At 46.1% G+C, this 18,590-nt stretch overlaps 1 protein-coding gene across 1 annotated transcript in view; it reads left to right on the top strand.

Annotated features, from left to right (window-relative positions):
- The first annotated feature begins 400 nt into the window (after positions 1-400).
- Positions 401-18,590, top strand: part of LOC147428697 (dual specificity protein kinase YAK1 homolog) — a 125,636-nt gene continuing 107,446 nt past the window's right edge. The window contains exon 1 of the mRNA XM_086497217.1: positions 401-1,084. Coding sequence (XP_086353343.1) covers positions 923-1,084 — 162 coding nt within the window. The 5' untranslated portion in view covers positions 401-922. The remainder of the gene's footprint in view (positions 1,085-18,590) is intronic.

Consider the following 18,590-nt stretch of genomic DNA (forward strand, 5'->3'; position numbering starts at 1 on the left):
AGCTCCACATAGCACTACTAGAACCCCAGATAGTCCTTGCCTTTTGAGACCAACATTGCAACAACTGAAAGTCAATAGGAGACTAGGAGTTTCAAACTTACAATGGAGAGTCACGTACAACACACCCCCACAATTTAGAATCAAAAGTTGAAATAAACTTGGAATCTTGCTTATGTGTTTGCTAAAAACCGTCCAACTGTTGGTCCTTGGGTGTCTCTAATCCCTCAAAAGCCTCAAATATCAAACTTTCTCAAATTGATAATCCAAATCTAATCGAAAAACTATCAATCTTGGTATTATGGAACTTGTCTTTCCATGAGGAATCTCATGCAATTTTCAGATTTCAAATTTGATGAAATTTGGATGGAGGTTTTGTGAGCTTCTAAAATAGAGCAAATTGAAGTCACAAAAGGTTGAAAAAAAAGTGACGCCAAATCATTGCTTCTCTGCTGCAAGCGCACAGCATTGTGAGAGGGGCGAACGAGGAGAGAACTTTTGCGTTCTCGTTTGATCAGATCATCTTTCACATCAATCAACTTTCCAAACTGCGAGATTGCGTCTTCTCCTCAAACAAAATAGCGGTAAGCAGAGATGGGCTAGAGCTTTCTGGGCCGCACTTGGCTGTGGCCAAGTCTGGAGCTTCAGCAAGCACTCAGCATTGCTTACTTCAAATTTTGAGCCTATTTTCGGCCAATCCAGCAGAATAAGTCACTCTGCGGGGTAAATCTTGCTCGCTCAATTCCTCTGTCTCATTCACATCTCTGCTAAATTAAGCAGAGGGAGCCCCTTAAGATGAATCCTCTCTGGTTAGGCTCCTAAGTTTGCGCAGGGCACGCGTATCAGGCTTGCAACTCACCATTTTTACTCTTTGGGGTCCTCTTGGAAGACAACCTATAAGCATGCATGTAAGGATTCGAAAGCCATGGATATCACTAGTAACGCTGGAGCAGAGAAGGAAGAATGTGTCAGCACCAAGACTTGGTCAGACCAAGAGAAGGGTTTTCGAGCCTATGCTCAACAACAGCTACATCAAAGAGCCTCCGGCAAAGCAAGACATCCTCCCCGGTTGATTGTCAACCGTCCAGTAAGTATACCTACTTTTTGTTCTACCTTCTTAGTTCCTATGATTATTCCAGCTTACCGACAATCTGAAACTTACTCAGAAACCGTTTTAAGCATTTTATCCAAAGACGTCTAATTTTCTAAACCTGTCTTGTTGATGGTACAAAGGCCCTGGGGACAGAAACTTTCATAAGGATTTTTGGAATGGTTTGACATTAGAGTGGAAGTCCAGCATGCTTAGATTGCTATTTTATTGAGCTTTTAAATCTGGCTCCAAGTTTTGTGAAAACGTTGGACAACACTCTATAATAGAAAATTGGCAATGACTATGACATGTTCTAGTGTTTTTTGAGATTTAGGAACTTATTTAGCTACGTTTTTGTTCATTTGTGATGCCAAGGTGCAATGTGATTGTACCTTGCGACAGTACATGAGCACAATTTGTTGGAAAAGAGAAGCTTTGTAGATAGCACTCATAATAACGAAGGAAGACATTGTTAAGCGAATAGCCTACCATTTAAACCACATTAGACCATTAGTGATGCCTTTGAAGAAGTAAAGTTGTTTTAGCACCTTTCTAAGATGATTCATGGGCTATTGCAGGGTGGTATCATATTTTTGGATTTCCACCTTACAACACAATGTTAAGTTTTCTAGTTCTAGGCTAATGTGCTGCTCAAATTTTTGCAATTTTTTTAAAAATCCCCGAAACCAAATTTGTTAGGACTTGGCCTATGCAAAAGCTCTCTCTTTCCCAGCTGGCATTTACATGGGTTCTGGCTGCCCAGCCCACTTTCCCTTTTTCAATCATGGACCAACGAGGTGAAGCGCCAACTTTGATGCCTTTCAGACTGAGCAATGGACACCTGCTTGTCATGCTGAGTTGACAACCTGACTCACGTCCCAACCTCCTTGGACCCACCCATCGTGCCCATAGCTCGCTTCCTCTGCTCCCAACCAATCACACTTCAGCCCTACCTGTGCAATCGCTTCCTTTTCTGGGTGTGTATGCATATGAATATAGTCGAGGGATAGGGGGGGATGGTGCTGTACAGTGGGTGGAAAAGTGAGTTTATGTAGGCTCAAGAGAGGTGGCACTCTGAATGGTGCTTTTGTTTCCTGCGGTTTTCAGCCATGTGTCACTTGTGATGATGCGGCATTTGATGGAGGGGCCTGTTTTGATCCATATCATGGAGTATGAGAGTTGCGCAGCCATCGGGGATCCCTATATAGGGACCTCTGGCCCTCCCCATTGTATCATTGACTCATCGCAGATATGCAGCCAGCATATCTGCGATGAGTCAATGATTCATCGACTCATCGCAGATATGCAGCCAGCATATCTGAGCATATCCCTATATAGGGACCTCTGGCCCTCCCCATTGTATCATTGACTCATCGCAGATATGCAGCCAGCATTTTGGCCTCCTTATTGTGCTTTGCTTTCTCTCTCTCCATCTGTGATCTTTGTTTCTCTCTCATCTGCAGTCACTCTCCCTTCATCGCTCTTATGGTGCGCACATGGAGCTGTTCACTTCTGCGTTCAGCCAAAAAGCAGATGCCACTTTTAGCACGTTCAGCAAGGGTTCCCCTCGTTCGCATGGCGGGAAGGAAACTCAGAGAGCAGCCAACCTGCAAAAGCTGCCATGACGTTGGCGTGGACGAGCTGGAGCCATACGCGCTTCTGCAATACTACTGTGATCAGATAATCAGCTCTGAACTCTGCGACCGATCGTCTGCATGTGCGCAAGATCATAATCGGTCGTCACCCGTTCAATAGTGAACGATCACCTACGTGAACGGCGCATGTGCCACCTAAGTCTTTGATCAGGTTGTGTATGGGCTGCCCAACCAGCGCTTGACGGAGATTTATGAGCATAGGCGGCTGTCCGTTGTGTAGGGAAGCTGCGATTGAGTCTGGCTGACCACACTCGGGGAGAGTGTTCTTCATCGGCTGCAGCCCTGTTCATGATAGTGGAGCAACGTGTGCTGAGGAGTGGGAACATTTATCAGAACTTGTTTTGAGGGGCTGATTTTATGCAAGAAAGAAGAGTGTATGGTTGGTTGCTGCCGTTTTCCACCGTTTGGGGCTGATATGCTACTGTTTGGAGTACCCTCTTTATCTCTTCCTGGTTTAGCCTCTTCACATGCCAAAGTTGTCAAAGTGCAGTAGAAGGCGTGGTGACAAGGGAACACGAGGGAGAGTAGAGGAGAAGAGAGAGAAACGCTAGAGAGAGAATGTCACAAATTGATGACGTGGCAGAGCAGCCCGGACACACGCACCCACAAAGTGATGACGTGGTTGCTTGTACGGAATCCTGCAATTCACTCTGACTGGCTGACGTGGTAGCTGTTGTAACAGACTTGGACACTCCAAGTCAAGAATCAATCGCGACAGCACCAAATAACCACTTCAAAACAATTCACAGATCACAATAGATTTGCACTGGCTCGGCGGAGTTGCGTGCCTAGAGATATTGGCCCCAAAGACTGGCGCCCCTTTCGGTATTTCTTTATGTATTAAATCAATGTCAAAGTGCAAAGAGCGGTTAGGGTTTCACTCTCAGACTCTATGTCTAGATGCTCTGAGAAGTGAGCCCTAATCCGTGTATTTAAAGGTTACAAGGGATGCCCAAAAGCAGAGCTCCAAAAGCTTTCAGTTCAAGCAGTTTCTCTCTCTCTCTCACAATGAGAGCAAAATAAAGCATATCCATTCTCTCTCTCTCATCTCAACTTTGCGTAGCCAAAAGCATGTAAAACTTGCATCGCTAGTTGCTTTTTTCTCAACTTCCGCAATTTTTAGAAATTCCGTACACTGCTGCCACGTGGCACTAGCGCCAGCTTTTAGGGTTTTTCAGCCACTTAGGGTTTCAGCCAGCAGTTAGGTTTAGGGTTTCCAGAAAGTAGGGTTTCTGCAAAATTAGCGTTTCTAGCAGAAATTAGGGTTTCTGCTATCGGTAGCACGCCATCACTTTGTGACATACCCCCCTCTTGAAAGCATTGTAATCGACCGCGATTACGCCTGCAAAACCAACAGAAGCCATAAACCGTCTTAGGAGACACTGACTGTTAGTACCTATGTACTAGGAACACACATCTAGCACATGTACCAAACTGACAGTCACATCACACGACATCACAGGACATCACATGACATTCAACATTCGTTCGGATCTTAGACCATGATTTATCGACAATGTAGCTAGCAATCGCATGTAGGTCCAATCGGGACCTCATCGATGTCCGATTGACTAACCCCTATTGCAACCATGTTTATTTGAGATCAATCAGACCAAAATGCTGCAGTCATTTCGTCTATCAGTTCTTGCACTTAAGAGAAGTCAAGAACAAATCGGTATCATAATCAGGAATTCCATTTCATTAAAGTCATACATCTGAATGCTGTCAGCTTTCAGTATCCCTAAAGCTCAAAGAGACATCAATGACTCTAGTATCTAAATCAATGCATTTGTTGACAAAGGAGTGGAGTGACTTCCCTCTTGTGCATCCTATTGCACCAGATCTCCGGCCAAGCTGAATTCTGGGTTCCGTTTGGAGTAGACTATGCTAAACCAAAAGCATCGAGGTAAAGTTTCACAATCTGAGGAGTATCTGCTAGGTCCTCCTCCTCCATCTACTTCGCATCCAATGCAGGATAGTTCTTGAACTTAACCAAGAACCGCCTTCGGAGTTTACCTTTCTTCGTATCCTTATGTGCCAAAATCTGTTCAGGAACAAGGATTTCCTCGTTTTCTTCCACTTCGGGTTGCTCATGATGAAACCGGCCTGTTCAATCCAAAAAGGGCGGTAGACTTTACTTCAAACCTTGATTTAGCTTTCACCCATTATTAGTCGTCTAGTCTATCTGCGCTATAATGACACAAGAGAGGGGAATGGGATACAGATGCTAGAATGCACCTGTATGAGAAGACCGACACCAGATTGGCCCCTAACTTAGGCGCCCCTTTCGGTATTTCTTTATTGTTCAAAAGAGGGAATAAACGCTGTGGTTCTTTCCAAGCTGCCCCGCACAACCTTGGCTGAATTTTGACTGTTCATGCCTGATTTCGGCAGCATAACTGTACTAGAACCCTTCACGGTCAGTATTCCCACGCATTAAATGATTTTCCCGACGCATACGGGCACTTTGCAAAACCTGGCGAGAATCTGCAGCACGCTGAATTCTCTGTTTTCAGCCCTGAAAATGCGCCAGAACACCTGTACAGCGGTCCCCTTGCGTCCCTGAACCTCCTGGGGGTATTAGGGTCCGTTTAGGGCCAAAACCCTAAACCTGCAAAAATACACAGCAGGCTGTAATTTACTGTTTCGGGCTCCGTTTCGCGTGCCGGTCGCATCCATAGCAAGTCCTCGAGCTCCCGCACCTGTAGGGCCACTTGCCCTTTGAAACGGACGAGATTTCTGGCGTGAAACCTCTCCGAATTCACCTGTACCTACGGGGGGATTAGCCGCTAGCTAATCCAGTACCTGTGCAAGAGGCTCTTGCCTCGGCAATCGCGCATGAACCCACACAATTGTACATTGGTCAAATGAAGAGCCCACTAGTGGGGCATAACATACTGCCAAAGGGGAGAGAGAGGGCAGTGCGTAGCGTGCAGGGCATCACTCCTGGCACCGCACTGTGCATAAGAGGGAAAGCAAGCACTCCATAGCTCTTAACCTGTGACGAAATCTGCAAATGAGCTCTCCTCCTCCTAAATTCAGCGCCAACTCTCTCTTGCATTAGAAACTGCACCAGAATGTGCCACTTGGCACATTTACAAGCATTTTCCCGTTTCGGGGTTGCCGCCTAAAAATCTCCCAACCGGTTGCTCAGTTGACTTCACGGCAAAGTAAGAAAATGTTCCCCTTGTCATTCCGGAGGTAATGACGCCAACACATTTTCAGGTCCCAAAATAGCAGTTTCCTAAATTTTAGGAGATGCTGCCATTGTATCTTTCTAGGTCATCCGACCCTCTTTGTACACTGCGGCCACATCCAGAACTGAAATGTAGCCTCTGTAGCAAAGGATTCCACTTTGGCTGGTCAATGACCCCACTTGGCTAACCATAGTCCTTGTCCAACCTTAGTGCTCTCTTGCCCTCAGGCCTGGTCTCCCTCTGGACAGTTCCACACTAGCTATGCAAATGCAGGGCAGTTAGATTTCCCGAGGGGTGTTTCCAAGAAGTGAAAGTAAATCAATAATAAGAAAGAAATCAGCAAAAAGGATAGATAGTAGTCACACGCTGGTGACATACCCCCTTATTGAAAACTCAAACGTCCTCGTTTGCATCTATGTCGTACATGCTCATAGTCAACACTGATGTATTCATCACCTGTCGACACATATACGACACATACATGCTCGTTGTCAACCCTGGTGTATTCAACACCTCGTCGACTCATGTATTGCCTGCGTGTGAACCCTGTTCCAATGACATAGTGGTAGCTTCGCACTCTGCCATTGCTTTGAGTCAATAACTTTCCAATGACAAAATGGTCGTCACCCATTTTGCCACTGACTTATAGTACACGTTGGATTCGTAACACTTTCGAGCATACCCAAACCGGCAGTTTAAGAATGCAGTCACACATGTACCCTTTAATAGAAGCAATTATTGTATCCTTGACAAAGTGACAAGAAATACTCACTTCTATAGCACTAAGCACACTTTTGGACATTCCATAAGAGCAATTGCCAAACTGACAATCTGTACAACTCTAACATTTATGTAATAGGTATTTCATTTGAGCTCACTTTAAATACCATGTACATCATTTGTTTCAAAAGCCATTGTCACACTGACAATCCATGTAGCTTTGAAACTCATGGGGTCAAGGTAGGTTGCAAATCGAAGGCTTTAAGGTAAAGTGATAACACAGTTGGTGACTCTGCAAGTTCACCTTCTTCCATCCACTTAGCATCCATTGGTGGATAGTTTTTGAACTTCACCAAGTAACGCCTAGCAACCTTGCCTTTCACTTTTCTTTCCTTATGTGCCAAAATCTGTTCTGGGACCAAGATCTCGTCAAGTTCCTCGACTTCCGGCTGATCTTCAGCTGGCATATCCTCTGGCACATCACCCACATAGGGTCTGAGAAGACTCACATGAAACGCATTGTGAATCTTCCAACTGTCAGGCAATTAAAGCCTATATGCAACATCACTGATTATGTCGCATACTTGAAAAGGCCCATAGTAACGCATGCTGAGCTTTGGAAACAATCTTTCCTTGCCCTTCATCTTCTTTAACCTTGTCTTTTCAAAGCGTAAAAGCACCCACTCACCTAGTGAATATACCACTTCACGATGGTGACGATCAGCTGCTTTCTTTTGCTTTGCTCGAGTCTTTTCTAAGGCCACTTTGACCTTCTTGTACATTTCATCCATGTCCTGAACATACTTATCTGCTTCAAATATCTTGTCCTTTGTATGCAGTATGGGAGGAACTTTCTTGCCACCTTCAACTATCTCGAAAGGTGCCTTGCCAGTTGATGAATGCACTGTATTATTGTATGCATACTCCACCAATGGCAAATACTGCTCCCACTTTCCTTTATGCTCTGACACATAACACTTCAGCAGATCTAGGACAGTAGAATTTGCCTCTTCTGACTGCCCATCTGTTTGAGGATGAAATGACGAAGAGAATTTGAGCGTTGTGCCCATATTCTTAAATAAGCCTCTCCAGAACAAACTTGTCATGCGTGGATCACGGTCGCTAACAATCGATTGTGGCATGCCATGATACTTGAAAATATTTCTCATAAACAAGCGTGCCATCTGATCTAGTTTTATCTTCTTCCTGACAGGAATAAAATGAGCCTGTTTGCTAAATCTGCAAATAATGGTCCAAATACCATCGTTTCCTGTCTGCGTTCTCGGAAGATCAAAGATAAAATCCATAGCAATACTTTTCCATGGTTTATCTGGAATAGGTAGTGGTTGCAATAACCCTGGTGCCTTTTGCCTGTCAAACTTGACCTTTTGGCATATTAGGCATTCTCGCACAAAGGCATCCACATCTCTTCTCAATGTAGGCCAGTAGAAGAATGTCTCAACCGCTTTAACTGTAGCATCGATACCACGATGCCCTGCATACGGTGGGACATGACTCTCTTCCATAACTTTGCGTCGCAATGGCTTTGTGACACACAATCTGCCATGCATCATCATGAACCCATCTTTGAGAAGATAGTGTTCATGACGTTGTCCATGCATTAGCTGCTCAAAGACCCTTGCAAAATCTTCATCATTTTCATACTGTTCCCTCATATCATCAAGTTCATGATGATAAGGAATTGACACAGCTGAAATTTGTGGCTTCCTTGACAAAGCATCAGCCACAACGTTCTTCTTGCCTTCCACATGCACAATCTGAAAATGGAACATAGACAAGATATTTGCCCATCGCATATGCTTCTCAGATAACTTTGTTTGTGTCAAGAAGTATCGCAAGGTCTGATGGTCCGTTTGGACAACGAAATCTGCTCCTAGCAGGTAGTGTTTCCAACTTAAGAGCGCATGAATCACAGCCAGTAACTCTTTCTCATAGACCTGCATGGTCATCTCTGGCCCTTGCAAAATTCTGCTCTCATAGGCTACTACCCTGCCATCTTGCATTAGCACTGCACCAATGCTACTACCGCAGGCGTCACACTGGACCACAAATGACTTCCTAAGATTTGGCAACACAATAACTGGATCTGAAGTCATCTTTTCCTTTAAGAGATTAAAAGCTGAAATCTCTTTCTGTGTCCATCTAAAGGTGACTGCCTTCTTTTGAAGAGCATGTAAAGGTGAAGCAATCTCAACGAAATTTCGGATAAACCTTCTGTAATAGGAGCATAGTCCCAAGAAGCTTCGGACATCATGCACCGTCTTCAAATTTGGCCATGACTTGATCGCTTCAACTTTTGCAAGATCCATTCTGACACCATCCTTTGAGACAATGTGTCCCAGAAAGTGAATCTCTTCCAGGAAAAATTCACTTTTCTTTGCATTGACAAGCAACCTATGACTGCGTAGCTCTTTGAACACAATGGCCAAGTGATGCCTATGCTCCTCTTCATTCTTTGAGTAGACTATCATGTCATCAAAGAATGTACAAACAAACTGTTGGTGTGGACTGAAAATTCTGTCCATCATCCTATTAAACGTAGCAGGAGCATTTGTGAGACCAAAGGGCATCACTAAGAATTCGTAAAGGCCAAACGTTGTTCTAAAAGCAGTCTTGTGCACATCCTCTGATCTAATGCGGATCTGATGGTACCCACTCTTTAGATCTATCCTGCTAAACATAGCTGCTCCTTCTAATTTGTCTAGAATATCATCAATTCTAGGTATAGGGAACCTATTCTTGATGGTATTCTTGTTCAGTGCACGGTAGTCGATGCACATACGCCACGAGCCATCCTTTTTCTGCACCAACAACACTGGAGAACAGAATGGAGATGAACTGGGCTGAATCAGCCCCTTGTCTAACAGCTCCTGTACTTGGCTCATTATCTCTTTCTGCTGAGCTGCACTAACCCGGTACGGAGGCTTATTTGGTGGGCTACTGCCTGGCACCAAATCTATCGCATGGTCCTCGGGTCTCTTTGGCGGTAATTGAGACGGTAATGAATCGGAAAAACAGTCACTATATTGTTGTAAAAACATTGACCTTTCTTTATCTAACACAGATAAATTTGATTCATCACAATCTGACACTTCACGTGCAAAAACCAAGTACGCAGAAAGATGCTTTTTCATTAGAGAAGTAATAGCAGAAGCTGATAAAGTGGGAATAGACTCCCCTTTAAGCTTTACATCTAGAATGTGAGTCTTTCCCCTGCTCTGTACAATGATCTTTTTGTTGTAGGCATCCAGGATTCCCTGTACACGAAACAACCAATGAATACCTAACAACACATCACATCCGTCCAGTGGCATGATGTAAAATTCTTCAGCATCTACATAGGACTGGATATGTAGACGCAACTTTCCGATGATGGGTGTCACAGCCTCTGTATGGCCAGGGCATGCCAAACCTGCCTCTGCTGTATACCCCATCTCCTCAGGTCTAATTCCCAACTTTGAAGCCAATTCTGGGGAAATAAAGTTGGCTTTGGCACCTGGATCAAAGAAGATAAGCACTGTTTGATCCCTAACCTTTCCCCATGCTCTGCAAAGCTCACTTGCATCTGAATTTGGCTTGTCGCCCACCATATCTGGCACTAAACCAGCCATGGGCTTCTTTCCTTTCTTGTCTTCCTTGTCATCAGAATTAGCTGGCCTTTTCTTTGTAGGACAATTGTAAGCAATGTGGCCAGGCTGCTCACAGATAAAGCATTTGTTTTCTGTCCTCAGGACCTTCTTTTGCTCTTCCGATTTACGAGGAAAACGTCTTTTCCATTTCTTTGCTGGTCCCTTTTCTGATTCAGCCGTAGCTTTATCTTTCCCTGCGTTGGCCGACTCCTGAGTCCCTTTAGGAGCCTCATTAGGAACGTGCTTCTTGGCTGAATTTTTTTTGCCTGATCCTGCCTTGACGCCAGTGTTAAATTCACAATCTTCTCCCTTGAGCAAACCATTGCCAATGTTTGATACCTCGATGAGCTGCGTCAAAGTAGTGACTTTTGTCTTCGTACAGTACTTTCTCAATCCTTTAGGTAGGCCACAACAGTATTTTTCAATCTGTTCTGTCAATGGCACAAACCTATAGGAAGTTACTGGAAGTAGAGCTTTCCAAAACTTCCGATTGTAATCATCCAGATTTCTGCAAGTGGCAGCATTAAGCTGGTGCCATTCTGTCATGACATCTGCTTCAAAGTAATCAGATAACCATGCTGCTGCAAAAATCTGCTTGAAGTAAATCCATGTGGACGGAGCTTGCCGTTGAAGCAATAAAGTTGTCCACCATTGTCCCGCATTCCCTGTCAAGAAAGTGGCTGCCTTGCGGACCTTTGAAGCCTCTGTAAAGTTTCCCCCTGCATAGGCCTTATCAAACTGCTGGAGGAATGAGAGAGCCTTCTTCCTGTCATCAAACCCTGTAAAGGTCGTGAAAGACACACCTTTGCCACCTTCTTTGTACAGAGTTGGCCTCTCCAGCGGCGTTAAATTGTCATATGGAAGTGACTGAAACATGGGAACACTAGTAGGGTTCATCTGTGTTCCTTGGCGGCTATTAACTTGACCTGGAAATGCCATATTTGGCTGCTGATTTGTAATTCCAGCCCTGAGTGCTTTGAAACCCTGGTTGCATACCCATGACACTGTACATGGGGTTAGGCATCATCTTTTGAGCACCCCCGAACACTATTCCTGGCGTGTAAAACTGATTTCCAAGTGCATGACCAGCCATGCTCTGGAATACCGATCCACCTCCAAAATAGCCAGGGTGTACTGAAGGTGGTGGGAAGACTTGTTGCATAGCCTGTAGGTTGCTTCCCTGTCCATTAGAACCAGCTATAGGCTGCTGAAAGGTGGCGGGCTGAACTGGTACAGCTTGAAAGACTGGCATTTCAGCCACCTGTTCTTGCACCTTAGGCACAGGTTGTGGAGATTGCATGTTCTCCGTCAAGTGTACAGGTGTTTCCATTGATTGTGCAGTATGAATCACCTGTGCTCGAGCCTTAACAGGCTTTTGAATATGATCCAGTGACCCAACTTGCTGAGACTGAACAAGAGGTTGCAGAAAAGCTAAAAACCTCGGGTTCTGCATTACTTGTGTGAACATAGTGACAGCAGTAGCCAACTGGGTCCTGAATATATCATCATCCGTCTGTGGTGGTCTTGATGACTCACCCACTTCATGTGTCTGTTGACCCTGTGAAGAGGAAACCTCTTCAGTCACATCATCTGGTCTGTCAGCCATAATTGCAATTTCCTGTGTCTGGTCTATGATCCCCTGTGTCTTCAAGCCCAATCTGACCAAGGCTCACTTCTATGGGAAAAAGTGATTTAATCCCGTCGATGGAACCATGTAACCGGCCTGTTCAATCCAAAAAGGGCGGTAGACTTTACTTCAAACCTTGATTTAGCTTTCACTCATTATTAGTCGTCTAGTCTATCTGCGCTATAATGACACAAGAGAGGGGAATGGGATACAGATGCTAGAATGCACTTGTATGAGAAGACCGACACCAGATTGGCCCCTAACTTAGGCGCCCCTTTCGGTATTTCTTTATTGTTCAAAAGAGGGAATAAACGCTGTGGTTCTTTCCAAGCTTCCCCGCACAACCTTGGCTGAATTTTGACTGTTCATGCCTGATTTCGGCAGCATAACTGTACTAGAACCCTTCACGGTCAGTATTCCCACGCATTAAATGATTTTCCCGACGCATACGGGCACTTTGCAAAACCTGGCGAGAATCTGCCTGAATTCTCTGTTTTCAGCCCTGAAAATGCGCCAGAACACCTGTACAGCAGTCCCCTTGCGTCCCCGAACCTCCTGGGGGTATTAGGGTCCGTTTAGGGCCAAAACCCTAAACCTGCAAAAATACACAGCAGGCTGTAATTTACTGTTTCGGGCTCCGTTTCGCGTGCCGGTCGCATCCATAGCAAGTCCTCGAGCTCCCGCACTTGTAGGGCCACTTGCCCTTTGAAACGGACGAGATTTCTGGCGTGAAACCTCTCCGAATTCACCTGTACCTGCGGGGGGATTAGCCGCTAGCTAATCCAGTACCTGTGCAAGAGGCTCTTGCCTCGGCAATCGCGCATGAACCCACACAATTGTACATTGGTCAAATGAAGAGCCCACTAGTGGGGCATAACATACTGCCAAAGGGGAGAGAGAGGGCATTGCGTAGCGTGCAGGGCATCACTCCTGGCACCGCACTGTGCATAAGAGGGAAAGCAAGCACTCCATAGCTCTTAACCTGTGACGAAATCTGCAAATGAGCTCTCCTCCTCCTAAATTCAGCGCCAACTCTCTCTTGCATTAGAAACTGCACTAGAATGTGCCACTTGGCACATTTACAAGCATTTTCCCGTTTTGGGGTTGCCGCCTAAAAATCTCCCAACCGGTTGCCCAGTTGACTTCACGGCAAAGTAAGAAAATGTTCCTCTTGTCATTCCAGAGGTAATGACGCCAACACATTTTCAGGTCCCAAAATAGCAGTTCCCTAAATTTTAGGAGATGCTGCCATTGTATCTTTCTAGGTCATCCTACCCTCTTTGTACATTGCGGCCACATCCAGAACTGAAATGTAGCCTCTGTAGCAAAGGATTCCACTTTGGCTAGTCAATGACCCCACTTGGCTAACCATAGTCCTTGTCCAACCTTAGTGCTCTCTTGCCCTCAGGCCTGGACTCCCTCTGGACAGTTCCACACTAGCTATGCAAATGCAGGGCAGTTAGATTTCCCGAGGGGTGTTTCCAAGAAGTGAAAGTAAATCAATAATAAGAAAGAAATCAGCAAAAAGGATAGATAGTAGTCACACGCTGGTGACACATGAGGCTCCCCATCATCAGGCACATCACCTTAAAAAAGTTTCAAGAGACTCACATGAAATGCATTGTGAATCCTCCAAGTATCAGGCAGTTTCAGTCGGAAGGAGACATCATTTATCTTTTCAGTGACATGGAAAGGTCCATAGTATCGCATACTAAGCTTTGGAAAAAGCCTCTCCTTTCCCTTTTTCTTTCTCAGGCGTGCCTTCTCAAAACGTAAGAGCACCCAATCATCCTCCTTCAATCTCAAGTCGCGACGATTGCGATCCGCTGCCTTTTTCTGTCGTTCTTGAGACTTCTGCAAAGTCTCGCGAACCTTGGCAAAAGCCGTATCTAAGTCTCGCGTATATTCATCCGCTTCAAAAATCTTATCTTTCGTGCTTAGGAAGGGTGGAACCTTCGCAGCACCTTCAACAATCTCAAATGGCGCCTTCCCTGTCGAAGAGTGTATCGTGTTATTGTAGGCAAATTCCACCAACCCATTGAGTCTTCTGATCCGAGATATAAGACTTCAATAAATCTAGAACCACTGAATTTGCAATCTCAGATTGCCCATCAGTCTGCGGGTGGAACGATGACGAGAACTGCAACCGCGTGCCAATGTTCTCCCAAATTGCCTTCCAAAACAAACTCGTGAATCTGGGGTCTCTGTCGGAGACAATCGTCTCAGGCATGCCATGTAATCTGAAGATCTGGGCCACAAACAGTCTCGCTAAGTGATCCGGCTTGACTATTTTCTTCATTGGAATGAAATGAGCCTGTTTGCTAAATCTGTCAATAACAGTCCAGATACCATCGTGACCACTTTGTGTTCTCGGGAGATCAAAAATGAAATCCATCGCAATACTTTCCCATGGGCGGGTGGGTATGGGTAAAGGATGTAACAATCCCTTTTCCTTATGCCTGTCAAACTCGACCTTCTCGCATACTAAGCAACTGCGCACAAACTCTTCCACATCTTTTTTGAGTCTCGGCCAAAAGAAGTATCTCTCTACCCCCTTCATGGTGGTAGCAATGCCGCGATGACCCGTAAAAGGTGGACAGTGGCATTCAGTCATAACCTCTTCCCTCAATGGGTGTGTAACGCACAACATAGTCTTTCTCATCAAGTAGCCTTCCCTAATGGAGTATCCTGCTACTGTCTCTCCATCCCGTATCCGTGTGAAAATATCTGCAAAATTTGTATTTGTGGTATACTGATCGACCATATCCTCGAAGCTCCTATGATGTATCGCGGAAATAGTCAGAACCAGCGGCTTCCGAGACAAAGCATCTGCCACCACATTCTTCTGTCCCTGCACATGGATAATCTGGAAGTGAAACTGTGACAAGATGTTTGCCCACCGCATCTGCTTTTTTGAAAGGTGCTTCTGTGACAAGAAGTAGCGCAAACTCTGATGGTCTGTAAAGACAGTAAAATCCGCTCCGAGTAGGTAATGCCGCCACTGAGTAAGAGCATGGATAACCGCCAAAAGCTCTTTCTCATATATCTGTGCTGTCATCTCCGGCCTAGAGAACAATCGGCTCTCGTAAGCAATGACATAGCCTTCTTGCATCAAGACCGCACCCAGGCTACGATCACAAGCATCACAATATACTTCAAATGACTTCTGCAAATCCGGCAAAGTCAAAACTGGTCCCGTAGTCAATTTTTCTTTCAATTTCTGAAAGGCAGTCACCTCTGTAGATCCCCACGAGAAAGGGACTCCTTTCTGTGTCAAGACATGCAAAGGGGAAGCAACCTTTGCAAACTTTCGTACGAACCGCCTGTAGTACGAACACAGTCCCAAGAAGCTTCTAACTTCATGGACATTCTTCAAATCGGGCCAATCACGTATAATCTCTATCTTGGCCGGATCCATTTGCACTCCTGCTGCTGAGGCAATGTGTCCCAAAAAGTGTATCTCTGGTAGGAAAAATTCACTTTTCTTTGCATTAATCACTAACTTGTGATCTCGTAATGCCTGAAAGACCTGAAGCAGATGATCTTTGTGTTCTGCCTCATTCTTGGAGAAAACAATGATGTCGTCAAAGAAAGTGCCAACAAATAGCCTGTACTCTCGAAAAATCCTGTCCATCATCCGGTTAAATGTCCCAAGAGCATTGGTTAAGCCAAAAGGCATCACCAAAAACTCAAATAACCCAAAAGTAGTCCGAAAGGCTGCCTTGTAGACGTCTCCCGGCGCGATTCGGATCTGATGATATCCACTCTTCAAGTCAATCCTGCTAAAGCCCGAGGATCCCTGTAACTTGTCGAGTATATCATCGATCCTAGGAATAGGAAATCTGTTCTTGATGGTGATTTTGTTGAGAGCTCTATAATCGATGCACATCCTCCAAGATCCGTCTTTCTTCAAAACCAACAACACTGGAGAGCAATACGGTGAAGTACTAGGCTGGACAAGACCCTTTTCCAAGAGGTCTTTCACTTGGTTCATAATCTCTTCATTCTGTGATCGGCTCACATGGTAAGGTGGCCGGTTCGGTGGTGTGCTTCCAGGTATCAGATCAATGGTACGATCTTCAAGACGAGCAGGTGGTAGCTCTCCTGGTAGGCCCTCTGAGAAGCAATTGGCATGAGAGTGGAGAAAATCTTGGCGTTCTTTATCAAGGTTAGACATATTTGTCCTATCCTTATCGCTCAATTCTTTCATAAAGATCGAGTAAACAAACAGACTGGATTTCATTAATTTTGAAATGGCCGAAGCTGATACAATAGGGACAGGCTCGCCCTTTAGTTTAATATCAAGTACAATTGTTCTGCCCTTTTCTGTAGTCAAAGTCGCTTTTCTCGCCCGATAATCCACCACGGCATTGTTCTTGTGGTACCAGGGTATCCCTAAGAGAACATCACAACCCTCCAAAGGCATTATGAAGAAGTCCTCATGCCCCAAATACCCCTGACAATGCAACCGAAGTTTGCCAATGACAGGTGTAATGGCTACGTCCGTACTGGGTGCCGCTAGAACTGCCTCCGCAAGTGGTCCCATCCGATCGGGTGTAATCTCGAGCCGCGCCGCCAATTCCGGTGAAATGAAGTTGGCCTTGGCTCCTCCATCAAAGAAAATCAGGGCCTCTTGATCTTTCACTTTGCCCCAAGCTCGGCAAAGTTCTGTACTCTCGTCCCTGGTGTCAGGATCGGTACCCACACAATCTGGAACCAGTCTTGTTTTCATCTTGCCTTTTCGTCCACGTTCCTTAGCTGCTCTCGAACTCTCAGGCCTGTCATCGTCCTTATCATTTTGTTCTTTCTGTGCCTTTTTAGGGCACTTCGTGGAGATGTGTCCGGTCATCTTGCCTTCACCTGCCGATTGAATTCTCCTCAAGAGGTACTCTCGACCTCACGCTGATCTAGCGCAGCCTTTCCCTGCCGCCTTGTCTTTGCCGATGCTGAGGAGGGCCTCCTCACAAGAAGGCCGGAGGTTGAGTGATGCCTCCCGCAGTGACGGTCTATGAGATAGCATTGCTCATACACATAAGCCAACGTCAGCCCAATCAGAGTGGGCACATCTTCAACAGAAGACTGGCAAGCAAGCAAAGCCACCTAAATTCGGGCTCAGACAGGAGCCTCTCCAAGGTAAAGACAACAAGTATGCCTACATCCGGCCCCCTTGGAACTCTCTCAGCCCACTTTGGGCTAACTTGGAAAAATGCCGAAAAATCCCGGACCGCCTCGGGTCTGGGTGGGCTGAACCTGCTAGCAGCCCATCGGTTGAGAATGAGGAGCGCCACGGGCACGCGTTCATGAGTGTGCATGGTTGAACTCGAAGAGGAAGTCGAGGTCTCCGCGTGGAGTACCTTAACGTCCAAAACGGACAAGCCGTCCGCGTGTAGCGTCGAGCCGATGCTCGCCGAAAAGAACCGACTATGAATCTGCCGCAGCCTTCGTCTGCGAACGAGGAGCACGTCGGGCACGCGTTCGTGAATGTACTTGGCTGAGCTCGAAGAGGAAGTCAAGACCTCCCCGTGGAGTACTTGAACGTCCAAAACGGACAACCCGTCCGCGTGTAGCGCCTTGCCGACGCTCGCCGATGAGACCCGCCGGCTACGAGCCGACGGCCCCGAAACTGGGTCATGGAGTCCCCGTGCGTGGCGGACTCTCCCGATTACCTCCATATGATGAAGTGGAGGGGGACACTCCCATTACCGGGCACTCTCAAACCCCCGCACGCGTCCGTAGTACCTAGAACGGTGAGGTGAGGAGAAAATCAAGGTCAGGACTATGTCCCATCGTCCGTCGTCCCCAACCGGGTCCATTGTGCGTCCCCGCGGCACCGAGCAGTGGTTTGCCAAGATCGGGTGGTCACTCGTCCACCGTCACCTCGGAGACCTCCGAATCAACCGGAGTCTAACATGCAAACCCCCCCCCTTAGAAAACTCTCGTCCCGAGAGTAGCATTGTTAGGGCAAGAAACTCCCTGGTTAATGCTTTGGAGGGTGTAGAGCTACGTGCGTCTACGAAATCCAAAATGGGCTGCATGAGCGGTCTTACCGAGAAGGCAGTGTCTATCTCAAACAGTCGTGCTTGCTGAAAGGCAGAAAAGCTGTGGGTACCAAGTCCGCTTGGCACTTTTGCTGGGGCTTAACTGATAGGAATATATACATTGAGTGGCATAGACCACGTTGCTGCGTTGATCCATGCCGAGGAACCTGTCTGTTCCGGATATTATACCTGATTGCTGCAGTGACGATGCAGCACTTGTCTTGAGGGTGAGAACCAAGTCGCGTTGATTCCCACTGCTTCTTGGAAGCTGATTTGGCTGACTTCGTGCTGATTCCTTCTTGAATGGCGACGAAGGTCCACTTTGCGTTTAGCTGAGTTGATTGCATGGTGCAGAGTTACATCCTGTGCACTGAAAAAGATTTGCTCGCTTCACATTCCATGGAGAGTAAGTTACTCTGCCGAATTGGATCCTTGGGCTTGATTGCCGAGGTGTTGAGGCCTCCTGAAGATTTCGCCTTTGGATTTTCCTTCTTGAAGCACTTACTGAGTGCTCATGTAGACCTGGAAGTCTTGATACGAGCTTATCTGTACGTTGCGGAAGATACCTTCTAGGCTTATTGAGCATCGGAAAGAAGCGTGGACCACCAAGTGCGAG

This window comes from Adiantum capillus-veneris, chromosome 23 (assembly GCF_014529385.1).
Source record: "Adiantum capillus-veneris isolate H3 chromosome 23, ASM1452938v2, whole genome shotgun sequence".
NCBI lineage: Eukaryota > Viridiplantae > Streptophyta > Polypodiopsida > Polypodiales > Pteridaceae > Adiantum > Adiantum capillus-veneris.